This window comes from Grus americana, chromosome 2 (assembly GCF_028858705.1).
Source record: "Grus americana isolate bGruAme1 chromosome 2, bGruAme1.mat, whole genome shotgun sequence".
Classification (NCBI taxonomy): Eukaryota; Metazoa; Chordata; class Aves; order Gruiformes; family Gruidae; genus Grus; species Grus americana.
The window spans coordinates 167,926,020-167,943,852 of record NC_072853.1 but is presented as its reverse complement, the minus strand read 5'-3'; the positions used below and the strand labels follow the sequence as shown (position 1 = coordinate 167,943,852).

The 17,833-nt window shown below is 63.5% G+C and overlaps 3 protein-coding genes across 7 annotated transcripts in view; 1 reads left to right on the top strand and 2 right to left on the bottom strand.

Annotated features, from left to right (window-relative positions):
• Positions 1 to 3,716, top strand: part of SETD2 (SET domain containing 2, histone lysine methyltransferase) — a 69,449-nt gene extending 65,733 nt beyond the window's left edge. For all 3 annotated transcript variants that reach the window (XM_054818671.1, XM_054818672.1, XM_054818670.1), the window contains 3 exons: positions 2,069 to 2,149; positions 2,398 to 2,499; positions 3,414 to 3,716. In XM_054818671.1, the coding sequence (XP_054674646.1) occupies positions 2,069 to 2,149; positions 2,398 to 2,499; positions 3,414 to 3,575 (345 nt within the window). In that variant the 3' untranslated portion in view covers positions 3,576 to 3,716. The remainder of the gene's footprint in view (positions 1 to 2,068; positions 2,150 to 2,397; positions 2,500 to 3,413) is intronic.
• A 1,614-nt stretch (positions 3,717 to 5,330) lies between these two features.
• On the bottom strand, positions 5,331 to 8,578 carry LOC129203560 (death domain-containing membrane protein NRADD-like). Its single transcript, XM_054818229.1, has 5 exons — positions 8,374 to 8,578; positions 7,469 to 7,598; positions 6,945 to 7,104; positions 6,703 to 6,848; positions 5,331 to 5,704 (listed from the first exon to the last, which is right to left on the bottom strand). The coding sequence occupies exons 1-5, from the start codon at positions 8,449 to 8,451 to the stop codon at positions 5,400 to 5,402; spliced, it is 819 nt and encodes a 272-aa protein (XP_054674204.1). The 5' UTR covers positions 8,452 to 8,578; the 3' UTR covers positions 5,331 to 5,399.
• Positions 8,579 to 8,972: 394 nt separating this feature from the next.
• LOC129203559 (D-threo-3-hydroxyaspartate dehydratase-like) lies at positions 8,973 to 17,214 on the bottom strand. 3 transcript variants are annotated; one of them, XM_054818228.1, is made up of 8 exons: positions 16,899 to 17,214; positions 15,817 to 15,972; positions 15,152 to 15,243; positions 14,358 to 14,544; positions 9,897 to 10,018; positions 9,618 to 9,807; positions 9,444 to 9,549; positions 8,973 to 9,364 (listed from the first exon to the last, which is right to left on the bottom strand). In XM_054818228.1, exons 1-8 carry the CDS (start codon positions 16,916 to 16,918, stop codon positions 9,275 to 9,277), a joined length of 963 nt encoding a protein of 320 aa, XP_054674203.1. In that variant the 5' UTR covers positions 16,919 to 17,214; the 3' UTR covers positions 8,973 to 9,274. The 3 variants fall into 3 exon arrangements, with proteins under 3 accessions (XP_054674203.1, XP_054674202.1, XP_054674201.1); XM_054818227.1 differs by having other exon boundaries at positions 15,152 to 15,432; positions 16,899 to 17,212; XM_054818226.1 differs by having other exon boundaries at positions 15,152 to 15,432; positions 15,817 to 16,994.
• Positions 17,215 to 17,833: the final 619 nt, after the last annotated feature.

The following is a 17,833-nucleotide window of genomic DNA, read 5'->3' as shown; positions in this document are numbered from 1 at the left end:
CAGCTCTGCCCTCCGGCTGCAGCCAGGCGCGTCGTTGGGGTTCGAAAGGGATGGGACGCTTTTTTCAGTGCTAAATACTTTTAAAATCAGGGGGTTTTTTTAATTAAAAGAAATAGCAGGACACCTTCAAAGAGCAGAAGGAGAAGGCAGACCTCCCCCCCGTCTTCGCAAGCCTTTAACAAGCCCTTTTGCTCTCTCCGTCCTTAAAATCCGAGTTGCGATAACCCGCGGTACCCAAACCTCTCCCAAAAACCAGCGCCAGAGGAAGGATGCCGCGTTCCGCTCTCTTAAGGCTCCGAGATGCTCACGGGGCTGGAAGGCAAAGCCGGCAGGGCTGGGCGTGCGTGGGGGGGCGGGCGGTGAGCTGGCGGCGAAGGGATGCTCGCCGGGACGCAGCGGGCGCGGTTTCCACTCCGTTAATAAGCGCGGCAAATTAAATCAGCCGGTGCTCGTGCTCTGTGGGATGAGTACTGGGGGGGGAGAGCCAGAAATTCCTGTCCAATTCACTTTATCCTTCTGCGATCATCCGTAACTACAGATAATCTTTAGGGTCCCAACCCTCGCAGCGGTTTCGGCACGCCGGGCACGCTGCTCCGGCGAGGACGGTTCTGCCGCCGCCGAGCGCCTGGCTTTGATTAACGGGCTGAATAAACGAGCGTTGCTCAAACAGTCCCCGGAGCGGGGTTGGGACGGCGTCCCCCCGCCCGGGGGTCCGGCCGTGCCGGATCCATCCCTGCGAATCGTTTCTGCCGGTAATTAGGCTTTAAAAATAAATGGGGGGGGGGAGGAACCTCTGCTTCCCTCTCCCCTCGCCTCCACCGCAGGGCTCGCCCCCCACCAAACCGGCCCGATTCCCCCGGACCCGCGCACGCCCTTTTTCCAGCATTTTTCCCAAGGGAAACAGGAGCCAGGAGCGGTCCCTGCGCTCCCAGCCCAGCAGCGTGGCTGGAGTGGGCTGGGAATGGGCTGGGAAGTGCACTGGGAATGGGCTGGGAAGTGCACTGGGAATGGGCTGGGAAGCGTGCCGGGAACGGGGTGGGGAGCGTGCCGGTGTTGGGCTGGGAAGCGCACCAGGATCAGGCTGGGAATCGTGCCGGCACTGGGCTGGGAAGCTCACCGGGAGCGGGCCAGGAAGCGTGTGCTGCCCATGCGGCTGGGGGACGGGGACGGGGATGGGGATGGGGACAGGGACAGGGATGGGGGATACGGACAGGGATGGGGGACAGGGATGGGGGATACGGACAGGGACAGGGATGGGGATGGGGACGGGGGACAGGGATGGGGATGGGGATGGGAACAGGGATGGGGACAGGGATGGGGACAGGGATGGGGGACAGGGATGGGGACAGGGACGGGGACAGGGATGGGGACGGGGACGGGGACGGGGACAGGGATGGGGACGGGGACGGGGATGGGGACGGGGACAGGGATGGGGACAGGGACAGGGATGGGGATGGGAACAGGGATGGGGACAGGGATGGGGGACAGGGATGGGGACAGGGACAGGGATGGGGATGGGAACAGGGATGGGGACGGGGATGGGGGACAGGGATGGGGGACGGGGATGGGGACAGGGACGGGGACAGGGATGGGGATGGGGACGGGGACGGGGATGGGGACAGGGATGGGGACGGGGACAGGGATGGGGGACAGGGATGGGGACAGGGACAGGGATGGGGATGGGAACAGGGATGGGGACAGGGATGGGGACAGGGACGGGGACAGGGACGGGGATGGGGACGGGGACGGGGATGGGGACGGGGACAGGGATGGGGGACAGGGATGGGGACAGGGACGGGGACAGGGACGGGGATGGGATGGGGACGGGGACGGGGATGGGGATGGGGATGGGGACAGGGATGGGGACGGGGACGGGGATGGGGGACAGGGATGGGGATGGGGATGGGGACGGGGATGGGGGACAGGGATGGGGATGGGGATGGGGACAGGGACAGGGATGAGGGACAGGGACAGGGACAGGGATGAGGGACAGGGATGGGGACGGGGACAGGGAGAGCCCTGCTCGCCCCCGGCAGCCCCTCACCCCCTTTTATTTCCCCCTTCCCAGTCTTCCAAGAAGCCCAAGACGGCGGAAGCGGACACGTCGAGCGAGCTCGCCAAGAAGAGCAAGGAGGTGTTCAGGAAGGAGGTGAGATTCCCCCGCGCCCCGGCCGGGTTTGTCACCGTCCCACGTCGGCGACCTGACCCCGGGGGACGCCGTCCCGCGCAGGTGCCACCGGAGCGGGAGACCCCGGTGCTCGGTGACACCGGGGCGTCCCCCCCCCTCCGCTGCCCCGCAAGACGGTCGGGTCCGGTGAGGGGGGGGGGACGGGGACGGGGACGGGGACGGGGACGGTGAGCGAGGGCAGGGCCGGATGCGGATGTCGTGTCCCGCAGATGTCGCAGTTCATCGTGCAGTGCCTGAACCCCTATCGCAAACCCGACTGCAAGGTGGGCCGCATCACCACCACCGAGGACTTCAAGCACCTGGCGCGCAAGGTGACGGCACCGGCACCGGCACCGGCGAGGGGGCAGCGCCCGTCCGTCGGCTCCTCTCGTGGGACCAGGGGAGGGGAGAGGGCAGAACGGGGGGAAATTAGGGAGGAATAGGTGATATTTGGGGAATAATTGCAAAATAACTTGGGGAATGTATGGGGAATAATAGGAAATATTTGGGGAATAATAGCAAAGTAGCTTGGGGAATATTTGGGGAATAATGACAAATATTTGGGGAATATATGGGGAATGTTTGGGGAATAACGTGAAATATTTGGGGAATAATAGCAAAATAGCTTGGGGAATATTTGGGGAATATATGGGGAATGTTTGGGGAATAATAGCAAAAATAGCTTGGGGAATAATGGGGAATATTTGGGGAATAATGGCAAAGTAGATTGGGGAATATCTGGGGAATAATAGCAGATATTGGGGGAATAACAGCAAAATAGCTTGGGGAATATTTGGGGAATAATAGCAACTATTTGAGAAATATTTGGGGAATGTTTAGGGAATAACAGCAAATATTTGGGGACTATTTGGGGACTAATGTGAAATATTTGGGGAATATTTGGGGAATAATAGGCAATATTTGGAGAATAACAGCAAATATTTGGGGAATAATGTGAAACATTTGGGGAATAATAAGCAATATTTGGGGAATAATAAGCAATATTTGGGGAATGTTTGGGGAATAACAGCAAATATTTGGGGAATAATAGCTTGGGAAATAATAGCTTGGGGACTATTTGTGGAGTAATAGCAAATATTAGGAGAATAACAGCAAATAGTTGGGGAGTATTTGGGGAATAATAACAAATATTTAGTGAATAATAGCAAACCAACTTGGGGAATCCCCAAGACTTGGATTATTGGGAATAACGGTGGGTATTCCCGGCCCCCCATCTCCCCTGCAGCTGACTCACGGCGTCATGAACAAGGAGCTGAAATACTGCAAGAACCCGGAGGATCTGGAGTGCAACGAGAACGTGAAGCACAAGACGAAGGAATACATCAAGAAATACATGCAGAAATTCGGGGCCATCTACAAACCCAAAGAGGACACGGATCTGGAGTAAACCCCCCCCCACCTCCACCGCCACCCTCCCGATGGATGCCAGACGCAGGCGAGCTTCGGAATTCCCGGTTCTGCCAGGATTCGCAGTTTTAAACCACCAACCTGTGAATTTATTATTTTATTTTATTATTAATTTTTTTTTTTTTTTTAAAAAAAAAAAAAAAAAAAAAAGAAAGAAAATAAACTTTGTTCCCTACGGCGTGAGGCGGTTTATGCTGCCGGGGCAACCGCGGAGATAAAGCCAGGTTTTGTTAAGCCGGGCTTTTGTCAGCTCCCCGACCCCGGCGGTGCTGTTGGATGCACGCACCTCACGTGTCACCGAGCTCTGTATTATATTTTAACGTATATGTGAATATATTGATAATTTGGGGTTGTTTGTTTTGTTTTGTTTTGTTTTGTTTTTTTGCTTTTAGCCCAAGACGTGCCGATACCACGGGAACACTTTGTAAGGATAGTTTTGGGGTTATTTTTTTTTTTTTTTTGGTTGTTTCCTTGGTTTTATTTTTGGTTCTGCGAGGTTTAATCTGTTTTCATGTAAATATTGTGGAGCGGGGCTGCCCCCGGATTTCTGGCAGGCCTCGTGCTATGTTGATAAGATTGATTTTACTGCTTAAATCATTTTACTTTATCCAATTTTTACGGAACTTTTTATGTAAAAAAAAAAAGAGAAAAAAAAAATAAAAAGAAAAATGACAAAAAATCGACACCGGCCCCGGCACCGAAAGGTTTGGCACGGCCGGCGGGGGGGCGGTGGCGGGCGGACGCGGTGGCCGGGCTCGGTGGCCCCCCCCCCCCCCCCCCCCGTCACCCTTTTGGCATCCCCATGAGCCCCGTGGCGGGGGCCAGGTCGGGGTTTTGGGGTGACCCAGCTCGGGGCAGGGTGCCCGTGCGCAATTTGGGGTTAAACCGGCTCTTTTCCCTCAGGTGCCGCCTGCCCTGGGGGGCTTCGGGGGTGTCGTGTGTGTGTGTGTGTGTGTGTGTGTGTGTGTGTCCCCAAGGGCCACCCACCCCCCTGCCGTCCTTATGGGGACGGGTGTGGGACACGCTTGGGGACACACGGACACCTGGGGGGGGGGGGCACATCCTGGGGACACACGGACATGGCACATCCTGGGGACACGCATTTGGGGGACACACGGACACCCAAGGGGACACAGGGACACCCAAGGACACACACCCTGGGGACACACGGACACCCAAGGGGACACATGGACACCCAAGGACACACACCCTGGGGACACACGGACACCCAAGGGGACACAGGGACACCCAAGGACACACACCCTGGGGACACACGGACACCCAAGGGGACACAGGGACACCCAAGGGGACACATCCTGGGGACACACGGACACCCAAGGGGACACACGGACACCCAAGGACACACACCCTGGGGACACACAGACACCCAAGGGGACATATCCTGGGGACACACGGACACCCAAGTACACACATCCTGGGGACGCCTTTGGGGACACGGGGACACCCAAGGGGACATGGGGACACTCGGGGACACACATCTTGGGGACACACATTTTTGGGGGGGGGGGGACACGGACACCTGAGGACAGACATCCTGGGGACACACTGGAGACACACGGACACCCGTCCCAGGGACACACGGACACCCGAGGACTCACGTCCTGGTGACACATTTAATGCGCCCACCCGGGGCCAGCCGCGTCCCCCACGCCGGGGGCCACCAACCCCCCCCGCCCCAATCCCACCCCTGACACCCCTAAAAAACCCCCCCAAACCCCAAACCCCACTTTAACACCAGCGATCCAGCAGAAAGCAAAGCGGGGAGCCCCCGCGGCGGGGGGGGTCACACGGCGGAGGTGGCGTCCCCCGGTGCCGCCAAGCGCCGAGCCGCGTCCTGCCGGCCGATGGCGGCCAGGGCCTGGCACAGGGTCTCCAGGGTGGCCCCCTCGGCGCCGGCCCAGGTGCTGAGCAGGGTGCGGGTGGGTGCCCGGCCCCGGCCGAAGGTGCCGATGGCGTCGGGGCCGAAACCCAGGCGTGCGGCCAGGCTGCGCCAGTCCCCCCCGGGACCCCCGGTCTCCAGCAGCCGCTCCAGCTCCTCCTGCCGCTGCGGCGGCACCACGCTCAACGGGTGTCCCTCGGGACGGGGGGCTGCGGGTGGGGAGAGGATGGGGTGGGGGGGTGTCGGTGGCGGCACCCGAAATCATCGCCCGGCGCCCGGCGGCATTTCTGTGCCAAAAGTGTCGCCGGGTCCCGGGAGAGAGGGAGAGACTCATCGGTGTGTGGGTGCTCCCCAACCCCACGTGGGTGCTCCCTGACCCCCATTTGGGTGCTCCCTGACCCCCCCATGTGGGTGCTACCTGGGCTATGGGTGCTCCCCAACCCCACGTGGGTGCTCCCTGACCCCCATTTGGGTGCTACCTGGGCTATGGGTGCTCCCCAATCCCATCCAGGTGCTTCTCTGACCCCATTTGGGTGCTTCCTGACCCCCCATGTGGGTGCTACCTGGGCTATGGGTGCTCCCCAACACCACATGGGTGCTCCCCGAACCTATTTGGGTGCTCCCTGACCCCCTTTGGGTGCTCTGCAGGGCACGAGTGCTCCCCAACCCCATCTGGGTGCTCTCTGGGGGATGGGTGCTCCCTATTTGGGTCCTCCCCGGGGCACGGGTGCTCCTTGACCCCGTCTGGGTGCTCCCTGGTGCAAAGATGCACCCTCACCCCATCAGGATTGTGGGTGTACCCCAACTCCATCTGGGTGCTCCCCGGGGCATGGGTGCTCCCCAACCCCACCTGGGTGAACCCCAAGGTCAGGATGCTCCCCAACCCACCTGGATGCTCCCTGGGGTGTAGGTGCACCCCAACCCCATCTGGGTGCTCCATAGGGCCATGGGGGCACCCCAAAGCCATCTGGGTGCTCCCTGGGCCGTGATAGCACCCCAACCCATCTCGGTGCTCCCTAGAGCACCCCAACCCCATCCAGCTGCTCCCCAAGGTACGGCCGCACCCTGACACCCCCCACCCACCCATCAACACGGGTGCTCCCCAACCCCATCCCGATGACATTCGGGGGACAACTCCACCCCGCCCTGGGATACGGGTGTCCCCCCCCCCACCCCAAAACCCCACGGCTGGGTGGTGGGTGCTCACCCTTGCCGGGCGGGTGGGGCTCCTGCAGGCTGTGGGTGTCGAGGAAGACCCCACTGTCACTGTGCAGCTTCTCCCCCTCCGGTGACGTCCCCAAGTCCCCCGCTCGCGCCTTGGCCAGCTGCTGCTTCTGCCTGCACGTGTGCCAGCTGCCCGCGGTGCGGGGGGGGGTCACCCAGGGTGCCGTACCCCCACCCCGTACCCCACCCCCGTGTCCGGGGGTGCGTGTCCCCCCCAAAACGTACCACTTGAAGGCCACGTAGGCAAGGAGTCCCACCACCACGGCGGCCAGGAGGGAGCAGTAGACGGGGATGATGTCCTTGCCGGTGGCCTCGGGCGGTGGCACGAACTCGGGGGTGGCGGGCGAGGGGCCCCCCGTCACTGGCTCCCCCTCCAGGTCCTCGTCTATGGGGATGGTGGGGATCGCCTCCCCCCCACCAAAGGTTAGGGGACCCCCGGAGTCCCCCACCCCTGCCTCAGTTTCCCTTTGCAGGGGATCCAGCACCCACGGGGTGGGGGAACCCAAATATGTGGTGTGTCCCTACCAATGCACCCCAATTTCCCGTACCCCCCCGCCATGATTCACAGCGTCCCAGACCCACACGTGGGGAAACTGAGGCACGGCCCCCCCCACCCCTCCTGGGTGCAGCGGGTGTCGCGGGCAGGGGGTGCAGGGCTCCACCACGCTGCTCACCCCAAAAAGGTCTGGTCTGGGGGGGGGGGGGTGTGAAGGGTGCTGGGGGGGGGGGTGTGGGTGGGGGGTACTCACTGTGGGTGCAGGGCTGGCAGCGGGTGTCGGTGTGGCCGCAGGGCTCGGTGACGCCGAAGCTGGTGGGACAGGGGGTGCAGCACCCCCCCGCCGCCGTCGTCCTCCCGCACCCCCCGCCCTGCCCGGGCACCTGCGGGCACGAGTGGGGGGGTCCTGCCTCAGTTTCCCCTCGACTCTGCCCCGGGGGGTGGGGGGGTGGAAGGGGGTGCCCAGGGCCCCAACTGCCCCCCTAAAGCCCCGCTGTGTGTGTGTCCCCCCCCCCACCCCATGGCGGGGGCGAGTTTGGGGTCCCGGAGCACCCCGGGATGGGGGGGGGGGGGGGGGGGGCAGGGGGTGCTGAGCCCCGGCTGGGTGGGTGATCGTGGGACACCGTGGGGGGGGGGGATATAAACCAGAGTGGGCTGAAAGACCGGTGGGGGAAGGGAAGGCAAGGAATAATCAAGGGAAATCGATAAAAGTGAAAAAAAAAAAAATCAAATAAAAGTAAATAATCAAAGAGAAAATAAAAATAAGCATGAAATGAAATGCGTGGAAATGAAATAAAAAGAAAGAAAACGAAAGAAAACGAACTAAAAAGAAAGAAAACGAAATTAAAAGAAATTAAAAGAAATAAAACGAAACGAAATGAACCGAGGTGAAATAAAGTGGGGGAGAAAAAAAAGGAAATAAAATAATTTTTTGTTACAAAAAATGAAATAGAACGAACTGAAAGCCAAGGAGCCGAGCCGCAGTTAGACAAAAAGAAGTAGAACAAAAAGCGCTGCGGGGGGGGGGGGGAGCACCCCGAGCACCCCGGGGCAGGGACGGCCCGGCGGGTCCCGCGGGGCAGCGGGGAGCCCGGTCCCGTCCCGGTGCCCCCGGCCCCATCCCCGCCCGGCCCCGACCCGGTCCCGCCCCGCCCGCACCGGGCAGAGCAGCAGCAGCAGCAGCAGCGGCGGCAGCGGTGGCCCCGGGACCCGCAGCACCGACCGGCCCCGCCGCATCGCGGAGACCCCCCGGCCCGGCCCCGGGAGCCGCTCGTTCCGAGCCGAGTCGAGCCGAGTGACTCCGATCTGCTCCGAACCGCTCCGATTCGATCCGGTTCGGTCCCGCTCAGCTCCGTTCGGTCCGCTTCGCCTCGGTTCGGCACCGCTCGGTCCGATCCGGCTTCGCTCGGCTTCGCTCGGCTCGCTCCGGACCGCTTCGGCTGGGCTGGGCTGGGCGCGGCCCCGAAGCTGAGGCGAACGCGGCTCGCCCCGGGCCGGGCAGGGCGGGGCGCTCTACCATTGGCTGCGAGTGGCGGGACCACGCCCCTTTCGGCTCGGCTGGGCTCGGGTCCGCTTCGGGCGGGACTCGGCTCGGGCACCCCCCGGTGCGGGTCCCCCTCCCGGTCCGCCCGGTGGGCACCGGCTGGGTTGGGACCGGACTGGTCCGAACTGGGAACGGCGGGGACGGTGTTCGACCCCCCGCGCCGCCTCCCCACCGCCTGTCCCCTCCCTGCCCCGGGGGCAAAAATGCCTGGAAATGGGAAAAGCACCTTTATTGACCCCGGGGTGGGGAGGGGGTGCAGGGTCTTGGGGTGGGTGCAGCAGCTCGGGTGGGTGCAGGACCCCGGCTTGGGTGCGAGGTCTCGGTGTAGGTGCAGAGTCTCGGTGTGGGTGCAATGCCCCGATGTGGGTGCAGCAGCACCCTGGCATGGGTGCAGGGTCTCGGTGTGGGTGCAGCACCCCAGCGTGGGTGCAAGACCTTGGCATGGGCACAGCGTCTTGGCGTGGGTGCAGGGTCTCGGCGTGGGTGCAGCACCCCGGCAGCTCCCCGCTCTCCTCCCTACCAGCCGCGGACGGGGTGCCAGAGCTCCACCACCTTCCCCCCGGCGTGGACGTAGTAGACGGGGTGCATGGCGGCGGTGGCGCAGGCCTGCGGTGGGTAGGGATGCTGAGCCAGGCGTGACGGGGCGTGACGGGGCGTGACAGGGCGTGACGGGGCGTGTACTCACGTGGAAGGGGATGAGAGCCAGGATGCTGCCCAACGGGAAGCGCCCGAAATCCAGCTGTCCATCGACGGCTTCCACCTGCCCGTGCTCCTGCGTCAGCCCCACCAGCCTGCGGGGACACGCCGTCACGTCCCCACCCGTGGCTCGTGTCCGTGTCCCCCCCCCCACGGCGCTCACCTGAGCTGAGGGTGCCCCTCGATGGCGGCGCAGCCCGTGGGCGCCTGGTCCCGGCCGTGGAGGCTGAGGGCGGCCCACCCGCAGTCCACCAGGAGCTGGTTGCGGTGGGGGTAGTGGCCGATGACCCTGGTGAGGACACGGATGGCCACCTCCTCCGGGTGACAGGAGCCCAGCAGGGTCTGCTGAAGGTCTGGGAGAAGAGGGTGCCCGGTCCAGGTCGGGGTACATCCCACCCTGGGGGGGTAACAGCAGGGTGTGGGGGGGTCCTGGCTCACTCACCGTAGAAGAGGTAGTTGCCCGGGTGGAGCTCGGTGAGCCGGGCCATCTCTGGCACCGGGTGGCTGCAGGATGGCGTGGAGCCGATGCTGGCCTGGGGACACGGCACGCCCGCCTGCCGCAGCCTGCCGGGACATGGGACCCTCTGAGTGGCCAGGACATGGCTGGAGGACATCACCCCAGGCACCGTGGGAGCGGGACCAGAGGTGGGTCCATCATCCTTGGGTGCCATGGGAGCAGGACCGGAGCTGGGTCCATCACCCCTGGGCACTGTGGGAATGGAACCTGAGGTGGGTCCATCACCCATGGGTGTCACAGTAGCAGGAGCAGGAATCATAGAAACATCCCAGCCTGGTTTGGGTGGGCAGGGACCTCCCAGCCCACCCAGTGCCACCCCTGCCATGGGCAGGGACACCCTCCACTAGCCCAGCTTGCCCAAAGCCCCATCCAACCTGGCCTTGAACACTGCCAGGGAGCCAGGGGCAGCCACAGCTTCTCTGGGCACCCTGGGCCAGGGCCTCAGCACCCTCACAGGGAAGGATTTCTGCCTCACATCCCATCTCCATCTCCCCTCCTGCAGCTTCAGGCCATTCCCCTTGGCCTGGCACTCCCTGCCCTTGGCACCAGCCCCTCTCCAGCTTTCCTGGAGCCCCTGCAGGGACTGGAAGGGGCTCTAAGGTCTCCCCGCAGCCTTCTCTTCTCCAGGCTGAACCAGCCCAACTCTCTCAGCCTGAGGTCTCCAGAGCAGAGGTGCTCCAGCCCTCGCAGCATCTCCGTGGCCTCCTCTGGACTCGCCCCAACAGCTCCGTGTCCTTCTTGTGCTGGGGACCCCCGAGCTGGACGCAGCACTGCAGGGGGGTCTCCCCAGAGCGGAGCAGAGGGGCAGAATCCCCTCCCTCGACCTGCTGCTCACGCTGCTGGACACGCAGCCCAGGACACGGGTGGCTTTCTGGGCTGCCAGCGCACGTTGCCGGCTCATGTGGAGCTTCTCGTCCCCCAACACCCCCAAGTCCTTCTCCTCAGGGCTGCTCTCCATCCATTCTGCACCCAGCCTGGAGTTGTGCTTGGGATTGCCCTGACCCACGTGCAGGACCTTGCCCCTGGCCTTGTTGAACTCCATGTGGTTCACACGGTCCCACCTCTCCAGCCTGTCCAGGTCCCTCTGGATGGCATCCCTTCCCTCCAGCGTGTCGACCCACAACACAGCTTTGTGTCATCTTCAAACTTGCTGAGGGTGCACTCGATCCCGCTGTCCATGTCACCGACAAAGATGTCAAACAGCGCCGGTCCCAATCCCGACCCTGAGGAACACCACTTGTCACTGATCTCCACTTGGACATCGAGCCGTTGACCACAACTCTTTGAGTGTGACCGACCAGCCAATTCCTCATCCACCGAGTGGTCCATCTGTCAGATCCATGTCTCTCCAATTTAGAGACAGGGATGTTGTGTGGGACAGTGTCAAATGCTTTGCACAAGTCCAGGTAGATGACGTCAGTCCCTCTTCCCTTGTCCACCAACGCTGTAACCCCATCACAGAAGGCCACCAGATGTGTCAGGCACGATTTGCCCTTAGTGAAGCCGTGTTGGCTGTCACCAATCACCTCGTTGTTTTCCATGTGCCTGAGCACAGTTTCCAGGAGGATCTGCTCCACGATCTTGCCAGGCACAGAGGAGAGACTGACCGGCCTGGAGCTCCCCGGCTCTTTCTTTTTTCCCTTCTCATGTTTCCCCTTTTCCAGTCAGTGGGAACATCACTGGACTGCCACGACTCCTCGAATACGATGGATCGTTGCACAGCAGCTTCATCCGCCAGTTCCCTCAGGGCCCGTGGATGCATCTCATCAGGCCCCATGGACCTGTGCACCTTCAGGTTCCTTAGATGGTCTCAAACCTGATCTTCTCCTACAGCGGGTGGTTCTTCATTCTCCCAGCCCCGCCTTTGCCTTCTGCCACTTGGGTGGTGCGGCTGGAGCACGTGTCGGTGAAGACCGAGGCAAAAAAGTCATTGAGTACCTCAGCCTTCTCCGTAACCAGGTCTCCGTTTCCTTCCAGAGGGGACCCACGTTTTCCCCGGTCTTCCTTTTATCCCTGCTGTACCTACAGCAGCTTTTCTTGTTGCCCTTGGCGTCCCTGGCCAGATTTGATTCTAGCAGGGCTTCAGCTTTCCTCGCCTGATCCCTGGCTGCTCGGACGTTTCTCTGTATTGCCCCCAGGCCCCCTGCCCTTCTTCCACCCTCCGTAGGCTTCCGTTTTGGGTTTGAGTTTGCCCGGGAGCTCCTTGTTCACCCATGCAGGCCTCCTGCCTTCCTCTTTGTTGGGCTGCATCTCTCCTGAGCTTGGAGGAGGTGACCCTTGAACACCACCCAGCTGCCTTGGGCCCCTCTTCCCTCCAGGGCTTTGTCCCGTGGTAGCTACCAAGCAGGTCCCTGAAGAGGCCCAAGGCTGCTCTCCTGAAGGCCAGGGCAGCGAGCTTGCTGTGCACCCTCCTCGCTGCCCTGAGGATCTTGAACTCCACCATTCCGTGGTCACTGCAGCCAAGGCTGCCCTTGAGCTTGACGTTCTCCACCAGCCCCTCCTTGTTGGTGAGAACAAGGTCCAGCACGGCACCTCTCCTCGTTGGCTCCTCCATCACTTGGAGAAGGGAGTTACCATCCGTGCATTCCAGGACCCTCCTGGATTGCTCGTGCCCTGCTGTGCTGCCCCTCCGACAGATATCGGGGTGGTTGAGGTCCCCCGTGAGGACGTGAGGCTGCTCCTGCCTGTCATCCTCTTGGTCTCCCTGGTTGGGTGGCCTGTAGCAGACCCCCACTATAGTGTCCCCTCTCCCTGCCCTCCCCTACCCCACCCGGCGCCATCACCAGTGGGTGCCACAGGAGTGGGACCAGAGATGGGTTCATCACCCCTAGGAACCATGGGGAGCAGGACTGGAGGTGGGTCCAGCACCCATGGGTGCCACAGGAGTCGGACCAGAGGTGATAATGCCCCAGGGAGTCCCAGATGTGCCAGGGAGCTCCCCGAACATTCATGGGAGCCATCCAGCTGTGGCAGAGAGCCCCCAGATGTGCTAGGAAGACCACAAGATGTGCTAGGGAGCCAGCCAGATGTGCCAGAGAGCCTCCAGATGCAAGAGAGAGCCCCCCAAATCCTCAAGGCGGGGTGCCCCCCCAGATGTGCCAGGGCTCTTCTCCCAACGTACCTGGGACAGCACCCAGATGTGCCCAGGCATCTCCAGATGTGCTGGAGATCCACTCATATGAGCTGGAGATCCCCCAGATGTGTTAAAGCACTGCCAGATGTGCCTCTGAGCCCCCAGATGTGCCACAGCAGCCCTAGATATGCTGGAGACCCCCCCCCCCAAGGTGTGGCAGGGCACCGCCAGATGTTTCTGGGAGCCCCCAGATGTACTGGAGACCTCCCAGGATGTGCCAGGGAATGCCAGATGTGCCTGGGAAGCCCCAGATGTGCCAGAGATCCATCCAGATGTGCTGGATACTTCAGATGTGCTAAAGACACCCCCCCCCCAAGATGTGCCAGGGCACCTCCAAATGTTTCTGGGAACCCCCAGATATTCTGAAGTGCCCCCTCCAGATGTGCTGGAGACCCCCTAAGATGTGTTAAACCACCCCCAGATGTTCCTGGGACACCCCCCCAGATGTACCCCCCCCCTCCCCGTGTCAGAGCCCTCACAGATGTGCCCAGGAGCCCCCAGATGTGCCGGAGCATCCCCTCCAGGTATGGCAGAGCACCCCCAGATGTGCCAGAGACCCCCCCAGATGTGCCAAGGACTGCCCCCCCCCCCCGATTTGACTGGGACACCCCCCCCCCCCACGTGCCTGAGCACCCCAGATGTGTCACACTCTCCCCAAATTCAGAGGCCACGTGGCAAGGGGGATGGTGGGACACTGGGACTGTGGGGTCCATCGGGGGGGGGGGGCAGAGCAGCCCCCCAGTTTGGGGGGGGGAGCTGGGGGGGCAGCAGGTTTCCCTGCGTGCCTCAGTTTCCCCCCCCCCCCCGGTGTCACGGTTGCTGGGGTGGGACTGGAGCCCCCCGGGATGGGTGCCTGGGGGTGCACGTCCCCGTGCCGGGGGGATGGGGGTGCTGGGGACCCCACTGACCCCCCCCCCAGTGAGAACCATCCGGCAGCGATTCCCTCTGGGATGTGAAACCCCGCTGGGATAAAAGGGTGATGGCGGGGGGGACACCCCACACCCCCCCTTGCCCCAGGTGACAACCCGCCACCAAAGCCACATCAAAGGTGACCGGAACCTCCAGCATCCTCCTCCGGCTCCCCGGGGGGCTGCTCAGGGCCCCCTTTTATGGGGGTGATTTGCATTTACAACCAGCCGCCGGGGGTTTAGGGGCTGGGGGACACCCCACGGTGGCCAGCTTGATCCCCCCCCCCTCCCCAAAAAAGACCAAATTCCCTTTAACCCTACCCGCCCCGGGTTCGGGACACTCACACGGTGACGAAGTCGAGCACGGCGGTGGCGGTGGCCCGGGCGATGGCTTGGACGGCCAGGACGTCGCGGCAGCCGTAGGTGTCCCCGCAGTGAGCGTAGACCCCCACCAGCGTCACCTTCTCCGGTGCCCCCTCGGCGATGGCGCGGGCCAGGGCCAGGGCAGCGGGGTCCGCGGGCCGCACGCCGGCTGCCGGCACGGAGCGGGGTCCGGCTTGGCATGGGGGTGTGGGTGCTTGGGGGGGGGGGTGTTGATGCTCCGTGTTGGGTGAGATGATGGGGATGGGTTTTTTTTTTTTGGGGGGGGGGGACACACATACACATGGGAGCATCCTGGGGGGATGAGGTGGGGTTTGGGGGGGTGGGGGGAGGTTCAATACCCCATCGTGGGGGCTGGGGGGGCTTGTGGGGCACCTCTGCCCATGGAGCATCCTCGAAGAGTGACTGTTGGGGGGGTCTTAAATGCCCCGTCGGGGCTGGAGATGGTGGGGCTGGAGCTTGGGGGGGGGGAGGGATGGGGCATTCCTCCCCATGGAGCACCCCTGAGGAATGACTTTTGGGGGGCGGGGGGTGGGGGGGTGGTCTCAAACGCCCCATCCTGGCTGGAGATGGTGGGGCTGGGTGGGTGGGTGGGGGGACGTGACCATCCTGGGGGGGCGGGTGGATGAAAACACCCTCGGAGGAGACACAGGATGCCCCGTCTCTGCACCCCCCCCCCCCCCATCCTGCAGCACCCCAGGCGTTGGCAGGATTTAGGGGGCTACTTTTGGGGTGGGGGGGTGGTGTGTGTCACCTACCCCTGCCGTTCCCGCAGTCCAGCTTGAGCCAGACGAGCCAGCGCTTGGTGCCGGGCAGCGGGTGCTGCTGCAGCAGGGCCAGGGCCTGGGGGCTGTCCAGGAGGAGCTGGAAGGTTTGGAGGCGCTGGGCCAGGGCCGCACACTCCGCCAGCCGCCCCCCCGCCAGCGGGTAGGCGTAGAGGATGTCATCGAAGCCCCCCGCCGCGAAGAACCGAGCTTCGGCCAAGGTGGAGACCACGATGCCCCGGCGGGTGCCGCCCGTCGCCAGCTCGGCACCTTCTCTGGGGAAGGGGAGGGGGGGGCGGGGGTGAAAGGGGGTGCTGGGTGGGGGGGGGAGGATGGGGGTGCTGGGGGGGGTGATGGGATAATGGGGAGGAGGGTGGGGGATGCTGATGGGGAAGGTGACGGGGTGCTTGGGGGGATGCTGGGGGGATACTGGGGAAGATATTGGGGGGGATGCTGATGGGGAAGGTGACGGGGTGCTTGGGGGGATACTGGGGGGATACTGGGGAAGATATTGGGGGGGTACTCAGGAGGATGTTGGGGGGGATGCTGATGGGGAAAGCGATGGGGTGCTGGGGGGATACTGGGGAGGATGCGGGGGAGGATGCTGATGGAGAAGGTGACGGGGTGCTTGGGGGGATGCTGGGGGGGGGAACACTCACAGCGTCTTGTGGGTTTTGACGTGGGGGCGCAGGCGGAGGCCGAGGGCCCGGCAGCGCTCCCGCATGCGCTCGGCGTTGCGCCGCATCGTCGCCTGGTCCAGGGTCAGCGCCGGGGTGGGCAACTGCTCCAGGGGGGCTCCCAGCCACGTGCTGGTGCTGCGGGGAGCGGGCAGGGGGCGGGGGGCAACCTGCCCTGCACCCAGCCCTGCACCCAAACCTGCTCCCCCCTGCCCCCCGCCAAACCTGCACCAACCATGCACCCACCCTGGACTCATCCTGCACCCAACCCTGCCCCATGCACCTACTGCCCCCCCCCCCCCAAACCTGCACCAACCATGCACCCACCACCCTCCCAAACCTGCACCCATCTTGCACCCACCCTGGACTCATCCTGCATCCACCTTGCACCCAAACCTGCACCCACCACCCCCCCCAAACCTGCACCCACTCTGCACCCACCCCTGCGGGCACGAAGGTGGCTGCTGTGGGTCCCTGCCCCCCTCCGTGGGACCCAGCACGGAGGGGTGGTTTGGGTGGGGGTGGGACATCTGGGACTGGGACACTTGGGACACCTGGGACTGGGACAGCTGGGATGGGTGGGACTGGGACAGCTGGGATAGGGACACCTGGGACTGGGAGACCTGGGACCGCGACCTATGGGAATGGGAAACCTGGGACTGGGCCAGCTGGGTCACTTGGGATAGGGACATGGAAACAGAGACATAAGGGACTGGGACATCTGGGATTGGGACATCTGGGACTGGGACACCAGCATCACCTGAAACAGGGATACTGGGAACAGGGACACCTGGAAGTGGAACATATGGGACACTGGGAACAGGGACACTTGGGACTGGGACCTATGGGAATGGGGACTGGGACACCTGGGTCACCTGGGACTGGGACACTGGGAACTGGGATGGGGACATGGGGACAGGGACATCTGCCCAGGCGGGACGGGGACATGCGTGCCCTCTGGCAGTGGGACGTGGGTGTCCCCAACACCCAGAGCACCCACCGCAAGGATGTCCAGGGTGAAGGTCCCGGTGGCACCCTGAGCACCCAGCCCTCCCCCTGCCCACCTGTCCGTCCGTCCGTCCATCCCTCTGTCCAGCGCGGCGGCTGCTCCCAGCTCGGCTCCGGTGGCTCCGGTGGCCCCGCTGGTGCCCGCTCCACGTGACGCCGTGGGCACCCGCAGCCAGCCTTGGCCGGGGACAGAGGTCACTGCCGGCCGTGGGGCCCCCCCGGGGGTGGCAGGGGCAGGGGAGGACACGGGCGCCGCGGTTGGGGACGTTCAGCCTCCCTGGGACGGCGTGGGGACAGGCTGCCAGCTCCTTGGGGACAGTGGCTGGCTACGGAGCCCCGTGCCCGTGGGGGGATGAGGAAGGAGGGCTGAGACCTTGCATGCTCGTGCTACGTGTGCACGGGGCTGCTGAGACCCCCCCCCGCCCCGCCCCGCGCTCGTGACACGTGGGTGCGCGGCTGCTGAGACCTGGCACGTTCATGACACGTTGGCACAGGGTTGCTGAGGGCTGAGGCCGCACGTGCTCATGACACGTGCGTTTGCTGCTGAGAGCCCAGCTGCCCCGTGCTCGTGACATGGGGGCGCATGGCTGCTGAGACCCCCGCCCACGCTCGTGACACACGGGCACACGGCTGCTGAGACCCCCCACGCTCGTGACACGTGGGTGCATGGCTGCTGAGACTGCTCCACACTCGTGACACGTGGGTGCACGGCGGCCGAGACCACCCGACACTCGTGACGTGGGTGCACGGCTCCCGAGACATCCCACCCTCATGACACACGGGTGCGCAGCTGCTGAGACCCCCCACGCTCGTGACACACGACTCTACGCCTGCTGAGAACCTCGTGCTCGTGACACGTGGGTGCGTGGCTGCCGAGACCCCCCCAGCTCGTGACACGTGTGTCCCCATGGCCCCCCGCTATGCAGGACAGGCAGAAATGGCCCCAGAAACACGTGGCGGGGGGACGCACACGGCGGGGGGGGGGGGGGGG